We start from the raw sequence: 19,998 nt of genomic DNA on the forward strand, positions 1-19,998 counted from the left end.
GAAGGGGGAAGGGATCATTACCTAGGAGCAGGTCAACCCCGTCCACAGGCAAACCTGGGATAATCCCTACGGTCACCGGTCCCGAAACTAGGTTGCTCTCCAGGTGCACCCAGTGTACAGGTACAGGGATACATTGCCCTCCAATACCATTCATCACCATTCTAGTGTTCACTGCACTCTCTGGGGGAAATGGTCAGGCCTTTTCCCAGTAAAAGGGATCTAGTGGCCCCTGTGTCCCTCAGAATCACTATGGGCTTGCTTGCCCCACTCGAGGAGGTTACTTTTCCTTCAGACACAAAACCCTGATAGCCCTCAGGAATCCTGTTAAATTTTCCTGCACTTGCAGTAGTAAGCTTCCTGGGTTGCACTCTTACTGCAGCTGAAGCCACAGCTTGTTCTGCTGTGCTTTCTATCAGGGTCTCTTCTTCGCTGAGTGGGTGTGCCCTGATTAACCCTACCAGTTTTCCCTTTAGTTTCCAGCAGTCAGCTCTTAAATGTCCTGCTTTATTACAATAGAAGCACACAGGTCTCCAGGTCTCACTCTTGCTCACAGCACCTTCATTTTTGGCTGGAGGAGGTCCCCCTGTGTCTCCTGCTTTCCTTTCTCTCCCAGGACTGCTTGGGCTCATATCACCTTCCCACCCTTTGTCCATTTCGGATTTGTGAGGGTGATTAGGAAAGGTGCTCCCCTGGGAAACCGACTTATAAATTAAAGCAAACTCATCAGCCAGAACGGCCGCTTGCCGGGCTCCCTGATCCCGCTGCTCCTCTATATGTGTCTTTATGGAGAGTGGGAGAGACTTTTTAAATTCCTCTAACAGAATTACTTCTCTGAGATTCTCATAGCTGAGCTATGCTTTAAGAGCCTTCAGCCACTGGTCAAAAGCCAGCTGCTTACTTCTTTCAAACTCCAGCTAAGTTTGATTAGCTTGCTTCTCGAGGGTTCTAAACTTTTGGCATAGACTTCGGGTACTAATACATATGCCCCGAGGATAGCACTTGTTGTCAGTTCATAATTTGATGAACTCTCATCTTGCAACAGGGAATAAAACTCATTGGCTTTTCCAGTTAGCTTGCTTTGCAGTAAAAGAGGTCTGGTCTCAGCTGGCCATTTTAGCTGCCTTGCCAGTTTCTGAAAGGACACAAAAAATTCTTCTACATCCTCCTCACTGAATCTTGGAATTAGTTGAACTAGTTTTAACAATTCTGTACCCAGCCCTGAATTATGCTCCTCCATATTGGCCATGCTTTCACTGGGGTTACTCTGTTGCCCCCTAGTTACTCAAGCTGCTTCAGCTCTCTTTCTTCACATTCATTCCGTAATATTCTTTCTCTCTCGCTCTCTCTCGTTCCTTCTTCAGTCTTCCTCTCTCTCCTCGCTTTCTTTCTCTTCACGTTCCTTCTCTTTTTCTCTCTCTCCTCTAATTCCAGTTTCCTCTGTTCCAAATATATCACAGCAATAGACATATCCATGCTGAGTTATAGAGTTGATGGTTATTGTAAACTGGTAATTATGGCAGTTTTGTTCTGCTGCTGGTCAGCTTTGTGAATACTCTGTTGTTGCTTGGAGCCCTCTGTCTTTAGATGGAAAGTGCAAGGACATGTACACAGCATATAGTGAACTGATTGTTTAGGGAAGTAATGTTTGAGGTTATTCAACTATTGGTGGACTGTCCAAAGGTGATAAATACCTGGAGCAGCTTTCTGGAAACTTGCCAGATTCAACTATGCCATGCCCAGTGAAGTGGAGAAATTGAAACCATTTCTGGTTGCCAGACAGCTACAGCATGGATGGACAATACTGTACTGCAGCAAATGTTGAGATCTATTCCGACTGCCATCGGAGTTACTCGCTGCTGATGACCTTTCGTTTCATACCACATCACAAGGTATTATTACCCTCATATGGGCTATGAAAGCAAGACCACCCTATATAGTGAGGAGCTCATCAACATACACACACCTGCTTTGGATCAATACAGCTGGTCAACAACTGAATGAGATGCTCCATAAGAGAACAGGATTAGAATTTCGATTTAAACTTGTGGAATTCTTCAAGCAAGCCTCATTATAAACTTACTAATTATTGTTTGCTTGTCGCACTGCACCTGGGGCAGAAAACTAAGGGAATTAGGAAGATTGGAGTTCAGGTTATTGGGAAAGTGAAGGATGGTTGCTAGATGACAAGGTGAAGCAGCCTAAGCGGGAATAATGCCATCACATTAAAATATATTTCTCTAAAACAAGTTTTTATTATCATTTGTAGTATTTAAAACAACTCTTACATAAACATCATCGTGATGAAATTTCTTGTAACAATCTTATTTATGGAAGTACAGCACAGATTCAAAGAATGAGTTAAAGCAGGTTGCTCAATCTCTCTAACTTGCTAGAGGAGAAACTGAACAGTTTTAGGTCTTTTCAAAAATTGTTTTAAGGAAACACAATATAAATTAATGATATAGATCAGGGAATTAAATGTAATATATCCAAATTTGCAGACGACACAAAGCTGGGTGGGAGTGTGAGCTGTGAGGAGGATGCAAAGAAGCTCCAGTGTGATTTGGACAGGTTGAGTGAGTGGGCAAATACATGGCAAATGCAGTATAATGTGGATAAATATGAGGTTATCCACTTTGGTGGCAAAAACAGAAAGGCAGTTTATCTGAACGGCGATAGAATGGGAAAGGGGGAAGTGCAGCAAGATCTGGGTGTCCTTGTATACCAGTCGCTGAAAGAAAGCATGTAGGTGCAGCAGGCAGTTAAGAAGGCAAATGGTATGTCGGCCTTCATAGCGAGAGGATTCGAAAAAAGGAGCAAGGATGTCTTGCTGCAATTATACAAGGCCTTGGTGAGACCACATCTGGAGTATTGTTTGTTTATTTTATTTAGAGATGCAGCACTGAAACAGGCCCTTCGGCCCACCGAGTCTGTGCCGACCAACAACCACCCATTTATACTAATCCTACATTAATCCCATATTCCCTACTACATCCCCACCATTCTCCTACCACCTACCTACACTAGGGGCAATTTACAATGGCCAATTTACCCATCAACCTACAAGTCTTTAGCTGTGGGAGGAAACCAGAGCACCTGGCGGAAACCCACGCGGTCACAGGGAGAACTTGCAAACTCCACACAAGCAGGACCCAGAACTGAACCTGGGTCGCTGGATCTGTGAGGCTGCGGTGCTAACCACTGCGCCGTCCAAGTGTGCGCAGTTTTGGTCTCCTTATCTGAGGAAGTATGTTCTTGCTATGGAGGGAGTGCAGCGAAGGTTCACCAGACTGATTCCTGGGATGGCAGGACTGACATATGAAAAGAGATTGGGTCGATTAGGCTTGTATTCGCTAGAGTTTAGAAGAATGAGAGGGGATCTCATAGAAAACTACAAAATTCTAACAGGACTGGACAGACTAGATGCAGGAAGGATGTTCCCGATGGTGGGGGATTCCAGGACCAGGGTTCACAGTCTAAGGATAAGGGGTAAGCCATGTATGACTGAGATGAGGAGAAATTTCTTCACCCAGAGAGTGGTGAACCTGCGGAATTCTCTACCATGGAAAGCAGTTGAGACGAAATCATTAAACATATTCAAGAAAGAGTTAGATATCGTTCTTAGGGCTAATGGGATCAAGGGATACTGGGAGAAAGCGGGAACAAGTTACTGAGTTTGGATGATCAGCCATGATTGGATTGAATGGCGGAGCAGGCTCGAAGGGCTGCATGGCCTTCTCCTGCTTCTATTTTGCTACGTTTCTATGATTACAACCCTGGATGAAATTACCATGCCATGCTTACGAGAAGTGCAATGACGAAAAAATACAGATTCAAACTGAAGATTTACAAAAATTGGCATTAGCTTTTCAAAAAAAAGAACAATGCTGCAAAAAATGGCGACATGTGTATTCACACTGTCTGTTTAGAATAAAGGATGCCTAACGAGGTCAACTGCACCCATCCCGAAACATTCTTGAATTGAATGGGTTCTTCTGAAACAAAGAGGGTGTGAAGTAGCCACATTCTGGGCCACCGTGGGTCACCACAGGGAGGGAGATCCAAGTCTCACAAGAGGGAAGACGTAAAATTATTGTGACCTTAAAACCAGCTCTTTGGAGAGAGAGAAAAAGAATCAGGACAAACATCACAAAATCCTGTCAAGTTGAGAGCTGGGAGAAAATCCAGCAAGCCAAAGAAGGTACTCTGCTATAAACACTACATTTTCAACTTGTGTAGCACTGAATCGGAAGTGATCCACTCTCTTCAAAAGGAACCTTCAACCAAGAAAAATCTACAAACACCTCAGGCCTGTAACCAAAGAGAACTAGACATCCGAAAGAATTCAACAGGTTTACCATGAACCCCGAAACCCTATCTCACTTAAAACCACTTCCCTCTTTTCCTCTCTGTCTCTTCTTGTGCGTGCGCGCGTGTGCGTATACATGTGCACAAGCGAATGCCTGAGTGAATGCCGTTGCAACAATTTTGGGATGAGGCATATAGCTCAATAAATAATTTATCTTCTGTTTTAAATCTAAAAGAAAATCGGTCACTGTCTGCTTATTTGACAAATAAAACACAAAGGGGTTAAACGCTAACAACAAAACACACTTACTGTGGTCAGGTGAGAGTTGAACAGTATGAACCACCCACACCCTTCACCAAGTGGCCATAACAACTTGCTGATGGAGCTGAGCTTGATGATGAAAACTATTAAACTGACTGTTGATGATGATGTGCTGGGAAGTCTGCTCAAATTCAAAAGTGATGCGCAGACAGTGTGGAAGGCTACAGATAAGGAGGCTTTCAGAGACTGTCGGAACCATCATAAACACCAGGTTTTTTTTTTAAGAGATACAGCACTGAAACAGGCCCTCCGGCCCACCGAGTCTGTGCCGACCATCAACCACCCATTTTATACTAACCCTACACTAATCCCATATTCCTACCACATCCCCACCTGTCCCTATATTCCCCTACCACCTACCTATACTAGGGGCAATTTATAATGGCCAATTTATCTATCAACCTGCAAGTCTTTTGGTGGTGGGAGGAAACCGGAGCACCCGGCGAAAACCCACGCAGACACAGGGAGAACTTGCAAACTCCACACAGGCAGTGCCCAGAATAGAATCCGGGTCGCTGGTGCTGTGAGGCTGCGGTGCTAACCACTGCGCCACTGTGCCGCCCATGGTTGGTAACATCAGTTTGTGTAACCATGGGAGAAAGAGAATGGAAAGTTAGTGGAAAGATTGGGGTGTCAGCAAGAATGGTACAAGATCAACCATTCTCAAGTGAGAGAGTCAGTTCATGAGACCATCCAGAGGAACACTGCCAGGGATGTTGACAGAGAATTATTTCTTAGTCTCCCAAAACAGAAGAACTGGCCATTCTGAGTTTTGAATTGTAGTACTGACTTGAAAGTTTTATGAGTTTATCTGTAAAACTTGTTGCAGCTTAAAGTTAACAAAACCAGTAGCTAGGAAATTAATAAAGCTTTGCTGAAAAAAGAGACATGCTTGAAGCTTTACATCTTGCACTCATCAGGACAGATGCAAGAATACCAAATTTCAAAGACAGCAACAATTTATACTACATGATGAAAGGGTGCTGATTGGTCCAGGCGTTGCCATGGAGAATGCACCAGTGAATTATTGTGTTCCACACTTTTGCTTAATTCAAAATAGGTACAATGCCAGGACATGTTCCTTTTGTCTGCAGAGGACAGATCCTTGCATATGAAAATATGTAGCTTCTCGCAAACGTTAAGTGTGAGCTCAACTGATAATCTTAAATTAGCTGTTAGCATAATTCTAAGCATACTTGGTCAGTAAGACAAAAAGCTACAATAGCATGTCTTTTTTTCAGCAATACTCAAGTTCTGTACTACCAAGTGACTATTAATAAACCTTTGTCGATTCTCTCCTCTGATTACCTTAGACAGGTAAAAGGAAAATCCTACAACGGGGAATGGTGTTGAGAACTGGCAGCATCTCTGGGGAAAAGCATGTTAGGTAGGGAGTTCCAGGACATTGACAAGAACATGGAGAGACAATATAAAATAAAGGGTACCCTTCTAAAGGGGGTAAATGAGCAGAGGGACATAGGTGTATACGTGCAAATGTAATTGAAGGTGGCAGGACAGGTTGAGAGAGGAGTTAATAAAGCATACAGTATCCTGGGCTTTATTAATAAGGGCATAGAGTACAAGAGCAAGGAAGTTATGTTGAACTTGTATAAGACACTAGTTTGGCCTCAGCTGGAGTACTGCAAACAGTTCTGGGTGCCGCACTTTAGGAAAGATCTAAGGGCACTGGAGAGAGTAGAGAAGACATTCACGAGAATGGTTCCAGGGATGAGGAACTTTAGTTATGAAGATAGACTGGTGAAGATAGGACTGTTTCCTTAGGGAAGAGAAGACTGAGAGGTGATTTGATAGAGGTATTCAAAATCATGAGGGGTCTGTACAGAGTAGAAAGAGATAAACTGTTCCCACTCATGGAAGAATCGAGAACCAAAGGGCACAGATTTAAAGTATTTGGTAAAAGAAGCAAAAGTGACATGAGGAAAAACTTTTTCACACAGTGTGATTCAGGTCTAGAATGCACTGCCCGAGAGTGTGGTGGAGGCAGGTTCAATTGAAGCATTCAAAAGGAAATTAGATTGTTACATGAAAGGAAGAATGTGCAGGGTTATAGGGAGAAGGCAGGGGAATGAAACTGAGCGAAATGCTCTTTTGGAGAGCTGGTGTGGACATGATGGGCTGAATGGCCTCCTCCTGCACTGTAACAATTCTGTGATTCTGTGACCAAGCGATGGCGAAGGAAGAGTGAAATATGGCCAAGTTGGAATGGCATGCGAGTTGGAGCAGAACCTGGAGATGATGTTTCTATGCGTCTACTGCTCCATGTGTTGGAGGTAGTGAGCTTGGGAAGTGTTGTTGAAGAAGCCTTGGCGAATTGCCACAATGCATTACATCTAAAGCCTTTGCTTCATAAGTGCAGCAGCCAGAAATCAGGGGTCAGCAAACAGGGACCTCTCAGACAGTCAGCGTAGTTCAACAAGTAAGGGAATTGTTACCATCACCTCAGGCTTGGTAGAAGTGCTAAAAATCAAAGGACATCATTTTGACAATATACAGGTCGCTGCTCAGATTGCATCTAGAGTACTGTGCTCAGTTTTGGCTCTCCCACATGGTGAGTGATAGTGATCTTGGAAAAGGTCCAGAGGAGAGCATCAAGAATGATTCCGAGCTCAAACAACCTCAGCTATGCAGACAGTCTCAAAGACTTTCATCTATTTATTTAGACTAGGTGGCCTGATAGAGGTCTATAACATAAAAAGGCTGGATAGTGCTACTATTGATTCTAATGTAACAGACAGGGGAGGACCATGGGACATAGATTTAAACCATGAGACTGGGCATTGGGCTGTTCTTCTTTTCCCCAGATACTACTGAGCCTCTGGAGTGTGTTACCAGCTCTCTGTATGCCTTCAAGAGGGAGCTGGACCATTTCTAGACTGCAGCAGAGATAATATAGAACCTAAGTGTCTTTATAGATAACACTTGGTCTATGTGATCTCCTGGACAGCTTTTGATTGCCTGAGGATGATGGACAGGAATTTCCAGAATATTTATTTCCTTCTTGGCCCTGGTTTTTTTTCCTCTGTTTTGCCTCTCCCAGGAGACCAGGTGTCTGTGGGGGTGGCAATGGAGGGAAGAAGTGGTTAGTCACAATGCTCCGATCACCATGAGGAGAAGCAGGTCAATGGACCAGCTGATCTTTGCCCACTCGTCAATTTTGCATGTGTCTATTCTACAAAACAGCCCCATTTAAACAAAAACAGATGGCTTATCCCATTATGTATAGGATTATAGGGAATTGGATAATTGTAACTAAACACAATGTGGAGGGGACTGCGTGATGGAAAAGCAAACTCACTTTGCACTTCTGTGGAGCCAACGTCACTGGGACTCCTTCGCACCTTCTCCACCAGCTGGCTAGTTTTCAGTTTCAGCTTTTCTTTCTGAAAGCGAGTCATTCACTGAAGTCAATTCAGTATCAACACTGTAGAATGGTCAATCCAAAATTAACAGCATGAGGAATTTCCCCTTTCCAATTTCTCACGAGGCTCCTGAAAGCCTGGATTTTTATTACAGGCTATTTACAGATGAGGGAGGTCATTCTGCTTCTCTAAGCTCATTACACCAGGTCACTATACTCAGACCTCGTATCCTCTGACTGACTCTTGCTCTAGGTTTTCGTCTCTGCCAGCTGCCATCACTCCTGATGTTCCCAACTCATATGTAGAAAATGGCAATTCATGGGAGATATTGCAGGGCAGCTGGCAGCGTGGATCTAGATGTTCCTTCCCTTCCTGGTCCCCATGTTAGCCAAAACAGTTATCTGTTCTCTCTCTTCAGGTTCTGATAAAAGGTCATCAACCTGAAATGTTAACTGTTTCTCTCTCCACACATGCTGCCAGACATGCTGAGTACTTGCAGCATTTTCTGTTTTTATTTCTGTCCCTCTCCCCTTTAAATCTGCCATCATCACCCATTTCCTCAAAAAATCTCTTGACCCTACCATCCTTGCAAACTACTGCTCCATTTCCAATCTCTCTTTCCTCTCCAGAGTCTGTGAATGTGTTGTCGTCTCCCAAATTCGTGCCCCTCTTTCCCAGAAATCCAGATCTGAATCCCTCCAAATCAATCAATCAACCAGTTTCCAATCCTTCCACAGTACCAAAACAGCGCTTAAAGTCACAAATGATATTCTGTGACTGTGATCCCTCCTCTGTCTGCTGCTTTTGACATGGTTGACCACACCATCCTCCACCACCGCCTCTTCATGTCATCCAGCTGGGTGGGGCTGCACTTGCCTGGTTCCCTTCTTATCTAACCATAGCCAGAATATCACTTGCAATGGCTTCTCTTCCCATTCCTACACCTTTACCTCTGGTGGTATTTCCAAAGGATTGATCCATGGCCCCCTTCTATTTCTCATCTACATGCTTCCCCTCGGCAAAATCATCTGAAAGCACAGCTTTCTACCACCCAGGTCTACCTCACAACCACCTCTCTTGATTCTCCCATTGTTGTTAAATCAGACTGCTTATTCAACATCCAGTACTGGATGAGCATAAATTTCCTCCAATTAAATATTGGGAAGACTGAAGCTATTGACTTCTGTCCCTGCTGCAAACTCCATTCCCTAACTACTGACTCCATCTCTCCCCCTGGCAATTGTCTCGAGTCTAAACCAGACTATTCCCAACCTTGGTGTCATACTTGACCTTGAGTTGAGCTTCTGACCACATATCCGTGCCATCACTAAGAACGCCTATTTATTCCGCCATAACATCGCCCGACTTTGCTCCTGCCTCAGCTCAAAGTACTGCTGAAACTATCATTCATGCCTTTGTTACCTCTAGACTTGACAATTCCAGCACACTCCTGGCTGGCCTGCCACATTTTGTCTGTAAACTTGAGGTCATCCAAAACTATGATGCCCATGTTCAAACTTGCCCCAAATCTCACTCACCTATCATCACCATGCTCGCTGACTTAGATTGGCTCCCAATCAAGCAATACCTCAACTTTTAAATTAAAATCATAGAATGGTTACAGCACAGAGGGAGGTCATTTGTCCCATCATTTCCTTGCCGGTTCTCTGCAAGAACAACTCAGCTCGTCCTAATACTCCGCCTTTTCCCGTAGCCCTGCACATTTTCTCTTTTTGGATAAAAAAAAAAATTCTCATCATTGTTTTTAAATCCCTAAATGGCCTCGTCTTGCCCTATCTGCAATCTTCTCCAGCTCCACAACCTTCTGATATATCTGCACTCATTTAATTCTGGTCTCTTGAACAACCCCAATTAAAATTGACCATTGGTGGCCGTGCCTTCAGCTGCGTGGGCCCGAAGCTCTGAAATTCCCTCTCTAAACCTCTGCTCCTCTTTATCTCTTTCTTTAAGAGGCTCTTTATAACCTACCTCTTTGGCCAAGCTTTTGGCCCTCTGCCATAAGATTGTATATGACTGTGTCTAATTTTGCTTTGCAACACTCCTGTGAAGTGCCTCAGAATGTTTTATTACATTAAAGACAGTACATAAATATGAGTTGTTGTAACCTCGCAAAAGGCACTGCCTTTGTTTGAGGCAGCGGGGAGGAGGGGAGGGGTTAAGGGGTGGAAAGGGAGAGAATGTAAGTGCAGAACTAAAACAGGAGCTGACTACAGCATCAGGATCTGCCACCATGGGAAATCCGGGGCTCTGCATCATGTTTTTCTTAAATAAAACAAAATGATGAGAATGACTTACATGAGTTGCCATTTCCAGTGAGAGCAGCCTTCGAACCACATCATCGGTCCTGTCGAAAAATCATATCACAATCCAGATATACAGGACAGTCTGACACCTTTCTCTGCTCTCCCTTGCTTTTGGCTCCCTGAAAAACACCAACTCTATTCAGCAACTGCTCTCTAGCTCAATCAAACTCAATTAACAAGCTCTGGGAGCTTACTGGGCAGGCCAAGACCCTAAACACCCTCCATGGAAAACCGTGTTCTCTCCCTCTACCCCAACACTGTTTCCATGGGAAACTACCCTATCTCTACCTCAACACCCTTTCCATAGGAACAGCTCTCTCTCTCTCTATCCCAAAACCCTCTCTCTTTACCCCAATACTCCCATGGGTAACCACCCTCTCTCTGCCCAAAACCCATTCCCATGGGTAAACATCCTCTCTCTGTGCCCCATTCTCACACTCCCCCACTCCGTTTATGCAGGGCTTTCCTGAAGAGAAAGGAAAAGGGCTGTGTTAAGCCACATAAAAAGCAGTTACTTAAAAACGGCGATAAAAATACATTCCTGCAAGCAAACCTGATCCTGAAATGTGGTAAATTAGTCTTATGTAAGAAGTGTCAGGTCAAGTTCATTATCTTCAATAAAATTATGATTATTAATCCTGGGTATATTGCAAACTGCTGGAAAAATTAGACAAAAGTCCATGGGATTAATGGGACAGGGGAAGTGTAGATACAAAATTGGCTAAGGGACAGAAAGTAGGGAGTGAATGGTTGTTTTTCAGACTGGAAGGAAGTGTGCAGTAGTGTTTCCCAAAGATTGGTATGAGGACCACGGCTCTTTTTGACATATATTAATGATCTGGAAGTTTGTAGAGGACACAAACCCCCCCAAAAAGCAAGGAGGATTTGAATAGACTTCAGGAGGACATAGTGGAATGGGCAGACAAGTGGCAAATGAAATTTAGTGTTAAGAGTGTTAAGCAATGCATTTTAGAAAAAAGAATGAGGTGGGGCAATGTAAACTAAATGGTACAATGTTAAAAGGGTTGCAGGAACTGAGACACCTGGGGTTGTATGCGCACAAATCCTTGAAGGTCGCAGGACAAGTTGATAAGATTGTTAAACAAAAAAGCATTCAGGCTTTATAGAGGCAGGTGATACTCAGCAGGTCAGGCAGCATCTGCGGACAGACAAAAACAGAGTTAACATTTCAGGTCAATGACCTTGTCTTGGAAAGGTCATCAATACCAAACATCAACTCTGTTTCTCCTTCCATAAATGCTGCCGGACCTGCTGAGTATTTCCAGAATTTTCTGTTTTTATTTCAGATTTCTAGTCTCTACAGCATTTTGCTTTTATAAGTAGAATGCAAAAGCAAAGAAATTATGCTGAACCTTTATTTTTTTTTATTCATGGGATGTGGGCATGGCTAGGCCAGCACTTATTGTCCATCCCTAACTGCCCTTGAGAAGGTGGTGGTGAGCTGCCTTCTTGAACTACTTTAGTCCATGTAGGGACCATTAGGGTAGATACACCCACAGTGCTGTAAGGGAGGGAGTTCCAGGATTTGACCCAGTGACAGTGAAGGAACGGCGATATAATTCCAAGTCAGGATGGTGTGTGACTTGGATGGGAACTTGCAGGTGGTGATGTTCCCATGCATCTGCTGCTCTTGTCCTTCTAGTTGATAGAAGTCACGGGTTTGGAAGGTGCTGTCTAAGGAGCCTTGGTGTATTGCTGCAGTGCATCTTGTAGATGGTACACACTGCTGCCACTGTGCGTCGGTGGTGGAGGGAGTGAATGTTTGTGGATGGGTGCCAATCAAGCGGGCTGCTTTGTCCTGGATGGTGTCGAGCTTCTTGAGTGTTGTTGGAGCTGTACCCATCCAGGCAAGTGGAGAGTATCCATCACACTCCTGACTTGTGCCTTGTAGATGGTGGACAGGCTTTGGGGAATTAGGTGGTGAGTTACTCGCCGCAGGATTCCTGACCTCGGACCTGCTCTTGTAGCCACGGTATTTATATGGCTACTCCAGTTCAGTTTCTGGTCAACGGTAACCCCTAGGATGTTGATAGTGGGGGATTCAGTGATTGTAATGCCATTGAATGTCAAGGGGAGATGGTTAGATTCTCTCTTTTTGAAGATGGTTATTGCCTGGCACCTGTGTGGCGCAAATGTTATTTGCCACTTATCTGCCCAAGCCTGGATATTGTCCAGGTCTTGCTGCATTTCTACACAGACCTATTCAGTATCTGATAGTCGTGAATGGTGCTGAACATTGTGCAATCATCAGCGAACCTCCCCACTTCTGACCTTATGATTGAAGGAAGGTCATTGATGAAGCAGCTGAAGATGGTTGGGCCGAGGACACTACCCTGAGGAACTCCTGCAGTGATGTCCTGGAGCTCAGATGATTGACCTCCAACAACCACAACCATCTTCCTTTGCGCGATGTATGACTCCAACCAACAGAAAATTCCCCCCCCCCCCACCACCCCCGCCGATTCCCATTGACTTCAGTTTTGCTAGGGCTCCTTGATGCCATACTTGGTCAAATGCTGCCTTGATGTCAAGGGCAGTCACTCTCACCTCACCTCTTGAGTTCAGCTCTTTTGTCCATGTCTGAACCAAGGTCAGGAGCTGAGTGACCCGAGGAGAACCCAAACTGAGAGTCACTGAGAAGGTTATTGCTAAGCAAGTGCTGCTTGATAGCATTGTCGTTGACATCTTCCATTACTTTACTGATGACTGAGAGTAGACTGATGGGGCGGTAATTGGCCAGGTTGGATTTGTCCTGCTTTTTGTGTACAGGACATACCTGGGCAATTTTCCACATTGCAGGGTAGATGCCAGTGCTGTAGCTATACTGCTACAGTTTGGCTAGGGGCACGGTAAGTTCTGGAGCACAGGTCTTCAGTACTATTGCCGGTATCCAGTGTCTTCAGTCATTTCTTGATACCATGCGGAGTGAATCGAATTGTCTGAAGTCTGGCATCTGTGATGCTGGGGACTTCAAGAGGAGGTCGAGATGGATCATCAACTTGGCACTTCTGGCTGAAGATTGTTGCCAATGTATCAGCCTTATCTTTCGCACTGATGTGCTGGGCTCCCCCATCATTGAGGATGGGGATATTTGTGAAGCCACCTTCTCCAGTTAGTTGTTTAATTGTCCACCACCAATTTAATTATGAACCACTTGTTAGGAGTATTGTATCTAAACATAGGCATCACAATTTAGCCTTGCACAGTGCATGTGGATTTATGACAATGGTTCCAGGGATGAGGGACTTTAGTTATAGACAGGAGAGGGTGGGATTATTCTCTTTCAAGCAGAGAAGGCTAACGGGGGGATCTATTAGAGGTGTTCAAAACTATGAGGATTTTTGATGGAGTAAATAATGACAAACTGTTTCCAGTGGCAGGAGAGTCGGTAACCAGAGGACACAAGTTTAAAGTGATTGGTAAAAGAACCCGAGGAGAGATAAGGAGAATTTTCTTTTTTATGCAGGGAGTTAACATGATCTGGAATGTGCTGCCTGAAAGGGTGATGGAAACAGGTTCAATAGTAACTTTCAAAAGAGAACTGGATTAAGGGAAAAATAGTTTAGGGCAATCCATCAGAGTCAGCATGGTTTTATGAAGGGTAAATCGTGTTTGACTAATTTGCTAGAGTGCTTTGAAGATGTAACAAGTAAAGTGGATAATAGGGATCCTGTAGATGTAGTATATCTGGACTTCCAGAAAGCATTTGATAAGGTGCCATAAGGTACACAAGGTAAGATCACATAGGGTTAGGGGCAATTCATTGGCTTGGATAGAGGATTGGCTAACCAACAGAAAACAGAGAGTCGGGATAAATGGGTCCTTTTCTGGTTGGCAAGATGTAACTAGTGGGGTGCCACAGGTTTGGTCCTCGGGGCCCAACTATTTACAATCTATATCAATGACTTGGATGCAGGAATAGAAGGTACTATAGCCAAATTTGCAGATGACACTAAAATAAGTGGGATAGTAGGTTCCAATAAAGAAATACGAAATTTACAAATGGATATGGATAGGTTAGGTGAATGGGCCAAAATTTGACACATGGAGTTAAGTGTGAGGTTATCAATTTTGGTCAGAAGAATAGAAAGGCAAATTATTATCTAAATGGAGAGAAACTTCAGAGTGCTTTGGTGCAAAGGGATCTGGGTACCCTCATGCATGAGTCACAGAAAACTAGTATGCAGGTGCAGCAGGTAATAAGGAAGGCAAATGGAATTTTGGCATTTATTGCTAAAGGAATAGAGTATAAAAGTAGGGAAGTGCTGCAACTGTACAAGGCATTAGTGAGACCGCACCAGGAATATGGCATACAGTTTTGGTCCCCTTACTTGAGGAGGGATGTAGTTGCATTGGAGGCAGTTCAGAGGAGGTTCACTAGATTGATTCCAGAGTTGAGGGGTTTGTCTTATGAAGAGAGATTGAGCAGTTTAGGCCTTTACTCTCTAGAGTTTAGAAGAACGAGAGGAGATCTAATTGAGGTATACAAGATGAATAAGGGGATTGAAACATGAGATGTAGAGAGGATGTTTTCTCCGGTGGGGCAATCTAGAAAGAGAGGTCATAGTTTTAGGATAAGGGGTAGCAGATTTAAAACAGGGATGAGGAGAAATAACTTCTCTCAAAGGGTCGTGAGCCTGTGGAATTCACTACCCCAGAGTGCGGTGGATGATGGGACATTGAGTAAATTTCAAGAGGAGATAGACAGAATTTTAATTAGTAATCAGTTGAAGGGTTATGGAGAACGGGCAGGAAAGTGGAGTTGAAGCCGAGATGAGATCAGCCATGATTGTATTGAATGGCGGAGCAGGCTCGAGGGGCTGAATTGCCTACTCCTGCTCCTAGTTCTTATGGGGAAATAACAAGGTCTAATTTGATAGCTCTTGCATGCATAATGGACTGAAAGGCCTCCAGTGTGCTGTATGGTTCTCTGATTAAAGTCAAGGAGTAGCTTCCATCAAGAAGATGAGTATAGTTGGGCTTATTGGGAAAAGTGAGAGTTCTTTATACAAATGCATCAAATATAAGGAACAAACTGAATGAATTGCAAATTCACATTGGAGGAGGGCATGACATGGTCGCCATTGCCGAGACATGGCTGCTCGATGTCAGGACTGTAAACTAAATATACCTGTTCCTACATGCTTAGGGGTACAAGATTATAGAGTCATAGAGTTATACAGCACAGAAACAGGCCCTTCGGCCCATTGTGTCTGTGTCAGCCATCAAGCACCTAACTAATCCCATTTTCCAGCACTTGGCCTGTAGCCTTGTATGCCATGGCATTTCAAGTGCTCAGCTAAATATTTCTTAAAATGTTGTGAGGGTTCCTGCCTCTACCACCCCTTCAGGCATTATGACAGGCTTAGATAAGTTAGACAACTAACAGTACATGGACTGGGGGACACAGATTGAAGGTTTTGGGCAAGAGATGCAGGTGCATATGAGGAAGAACTTTTTTATGCAGTGGGTGTAATGACCTGGAACTTACTGCCCACAAGGGTGGTGAAAGCAGAGGAAATCAATGACTTCAAAAGGAAACAGGATCACCACATGAAGGAAATAAACTTGCAGGGTTATGGGGATCGAGATGTGGGACTGAATGGACAGCTCCAGAGAAAGCCGGCATGGACTTCAATGGGCCAAATGGCCTCCTTCTGTGCCGTAAATGGCTCTTTGATTCTGTTATAAGGTCTATGGGAAAGATAGAAAAAATGGTGGAGTGGGAGTAGCTGCCTTCGTGATTAAGGATAAAATCACTTCAATGGTAAGAGGTATAATGAGAGGTAGGCAGGTAGTGGAGACTTTATAGGTAGAATTAAGGAATAGAAAAGGATTATGGACTATAGTGGGAATCATGTCGAGGACTCCTGTTAGCAGCTGTGAAGTGGTAGAATGTATAAATGCTGAGATTAGACAAACATGTAGCAAAGGAAGAGTGGTTTTAATGGGAGATTTGAACTTTTATATAGCTTGGGATAAGCAGACCAGCACATATCAGAAAGGTGGTGACTTTCTTGAGCATGTTCAAGATAATTTTCTGCAACAATATTTCCTAGAACCAACAAGAGGGAAGGCAATACCAGATTTAGTAAGAAGTAATAAGACAGATTTTGTTAACAGTCCACAGGTATATGAACATATGATTGAGATCAACTGAGTGTATGAAAGGGAGAAAGTGAAACAGCTAAGATTTTAGATTTAGGAAAGGTCGACTTCAATGCAACAAGACAGAGTGTTCACAGTAAACTGGGCAAATCTGTAAATCGGCAAAATGACATATCAATGGGAAGTGTTCAAAAAAGAATTTAATCTGATACAGAACCAGCTTATACCACTAAGCGGCAAGGGCTCTACTTGTCAAAAAACAACAGACACGGACAACTAACTTGGCAAAGGAAAACAGTGATTCAGCACCTTCTCAAGGACAATGAGGGATAGGTAATAACTGCTGGTCTTGCTGCTATGCTCACAGCCCGTGAATAAATTTTTAAAAAGTAAAAGAAAAAGCATGCAAACATGCAAAACCTTGAAATGGCAAATGGGAAAGATACAAAGAACAGTAAAGGGCGACAAAACAAGGGAGGGAACAGCAATATCCTGGAGCATATCAATATTACAAAGGAGGTGTTGGAAGATTTGAAGTGCATTAAGGTGGATAAATCCCCAGGGCCTGACCAGGTGTATCCTAGGATGCTATGGGAAGCAAGGGAGGAGATTGCTGGGGACCTGGCAGAGGTTTTTGTATCATCGTTAGCCACGGGTGAGGTACCGGAAGACTGGAGGATATCTAATGTTGTGCCTTTATTTAAGAAGGGCAGCAGGGATAAGCCAGGGAACTACAGGCCAGTGAGCCTTACATCAGTGGTGGGAAAGTTATTGGAAGGGATTCTGAGAGACAGGATTTATATGCATTTGAAAAGGCATGGTCTGATTAAGGATAGTCAGCATGACTTTGTGCATGGGAAATCATGTCTCACGAATTTGATTGAGTTTTTCGAGGAGGTGACCAAGAGGATTGATGAGGGCAAGGCAATGGGCGTTGTCTACATGGACATTAGCAAGGCCTTTGACAAAGCCCCGCATGGTAGGCTGGTCTAGAAGGTTCGAACACATGGGATCCAGGGTGAGCTAGCAAATTGGATACAAAATTGGCTTGGTGATAGGAGGCAGAGGGTGGTAGTGGAGGGTTGTTTTTCAGATTGGAGGCCGGTGACCAGTGGTGTGCTGCAGGGATCGGTGCTGGGCCCTCTGTTGTTTGTCATATATATTAATGACTTGGATGTGAATGTAAGGGGCATGATTAGTAAGTTTGCAGATGACACCAAAATTGGTGGTACAGTGGACAGTGAAGAAGGTTGTCTAAGGTTACAACAGGATATAGATAAACTGGGAAAGTGGGCAAGGGATTGGTAAATGCAATTTAATGCAGACAAGTGCGAAGTGATGCATTTTGGGAAGTTAAACCAGGGCAGGACATATACAGTGAATGGTAGGGCCCAGGGGAGTGTTGTTGAGCAGAGAGACCTTGGGGTGCAAGTATAGTTCCCTGAAAGTGGCAACACAGGTAGAGAGGGTGGTGAAGGCGGCGCTTGGCGTGCTTGCCTTCATCGGCCGAGGCATTGAGTGCAAGAGTTGGGACGTCATGTTACAGTTGTACATAATGTTGGTTAGGCCTCATTTGGAGTACTGTATGCAGTTCTGGTCGCCACACTACAGGAAAGATGTGATTAAACTAGAGAGGGTGCAGAAAAGATTCACAAGGATGTCGCCTGGTTTGGAGGGCTTGAGTTATAAAGAGAGATTGGATAGGTTGGGTCTGTTTTCCCTGGAGCGAAGGAGGCTGAGAGGGGACATGATAGAGGTATATAAAACTATGAGAGGCATGGATAGGGTAGATAGCTAGAGTCTGTTTCCCATGGTAGGGGTGACTAAAACTAGAGGGCATAGATTTAAGGTGAGAGGGAGGAGGTTTAAAGGGGATCAAAGGGGTAAATTCTGCACACAAAGAATAGTGGGTATCTGGAATGAGCTGCCTGAGGAGGTGGTGGAGGCAGGAACAGTAGCAACATTTAAGAGGCATCTGGACAGGTACGTGAATGAGCAAGGCATAGTGGGATATGGAATTAATGCAGGCAGGTGGGATTAGTATAGATAGGCATTCTGGTCGGCATGGACACGGTGGGCCGAAGGGCCTGTTTCTATGCTGTACGACTCTACGATTCTATGACTATGACTATAAAAATGAAAACAGATACTTTTGAGTGGGAATTAAGTAGCTTTTTTTTTGCGAGAGCCAAGAATCTACTGGTATCTGATATGACTAGTTGTTCTTTCATAGTGAACTCGAGATCATTATCATCTCCCAACATGACTGTTCAACCTGATTGATCCCTAAAGGGTGCAACCTTGCAATACGTCTCACACTTCAGATTGGTTAATGATCAATTGAGATTTATTTGAGGATCAAGAGCATAAAAGATGGCGTGCGTGCATTTATGAGCACCCCAAAGCAATCCGAACAGGCAGGGATAGTTCCAGAAGTTTAAAGACTTATAGGATACACAAGATGATGCAGACAGATGTTGACTGTCACTTGGAGATATGGGAAGATTACCCAAGGAAAAAGAGAAGTGAGATTTGAACCAAATATAGCGAGTGGCAAGGACCATCTACTCAGGGGGATGATCCAGGAGACAACAGATATCAGACTGCTGGGGTGGGGGCGCGGCAGGGTGGCGTATGGTGTGGCAGACACATACTAACCCCGGGGAGCAGGTATCACATCTACTGGTGTCATCACACTGGCTCCAACAGATCAACTAAAAAGGGTGAGGTTGGACATGTGCCTGGAATCAGTTTAAAGTCCATGATCATATGTAATTAGCTTAAAAAATTCTACTTTTAATACATCCAACAAACAGGCTGTTTAATGCTGCTAATTTATCAGTTATACTAGCAATCCATCCAGAAATAAACCTCACTAAATTACAATAATCTCACATATTGACTTATCAACTGACAATCAGCAAAGTCAGTCAGTCAATGCTGAATTAATGCAACATATCTGAATGCCTTTAACTTGAATGATTCATTCTGTCATTAAAAATTCACACTAAATGATTTACATACGTTAATGTTTAAATTGTGTCAGAAGATTCTGATCAAGAAATGTAGTTTGTAATGCTACATAGAATGTACAGTACAGGCCATTCAGTACAACCAGTCCATGCTCACGTTTATGCGCCACTTGAGCCTCCTCCCACCATTAGTATGTCCTATTCCTTTCTTCCTCATATGCTTATCTAGCTTCCCCTTAAATGCAGCTTAGCAGTGCACCTCAACTACTCCCTGTGGTAGTGCATTCCATATTTTCAGCACACTCTGGATGAAGACAGACTTGCATTTATATTAGTGCCAAAGTACTTTACAGCTAATGAAGTATTTTTGAAGTATAGTCACTGTTGTACTTCAGGAAAGGAAACGTGGCAGTCAATTTGCATCAAACTATCTCCCACAAACAGCAATGCGATAATGACCAGACAATCTGTTCTTAGTGGTGTTGATTCAGGGATAACTCTTGGCCAGGACACTGGGAATAACATCCTTGCTCTTCTTCAAAATAGCACCATGGGATTATTTA

At 43.8% G+C, this 19,998-nt stretch overlaps 1 protein-coding gene across 1 annotated transcript in view; it reads right to left on the reverse strand.

The window, feature by feature from the left end:
• Positions 1–19,998, reverse strand: part of mrps15 (mitochondrial ribosomal protein S15) — a 49,732-nt gene that overhangs the window by 11,403 nt on the left and 18,331 nt on the right. The window contains exons 4-5 of the mRNA XM_068011090.1: positions 10,327–10,375; positions 7,947–8,031 (exon numbers count right to left, since the gene is read on the reverse strand). Of these exons, the coding sequence (XP_067867191.1) occupies positions 7,947–8,031; positions 10,327–10,375 (134 nt within the window). The remainder of the gene's footprint in view (positions 1–7,946; positions 8,032–10,326; positions 10,376–19,998) is intronic.

The sequence above is a fragment of the Heterodontus francisci genome, chromosome 31, assembly GCF_036365525.1.
Source record: "Heterodontus francisci isolate sHetFra1 chromosome 31, sHetFra1.hap1, whole genome shotgun sequence".
NCBI classification, from domain to species: Eukaryota; Metazoa; Chordata; class Chondrichthyes; order Heterodontiformes; family Heterodontidae; genus Heterodontus; species Heterodontus francisci.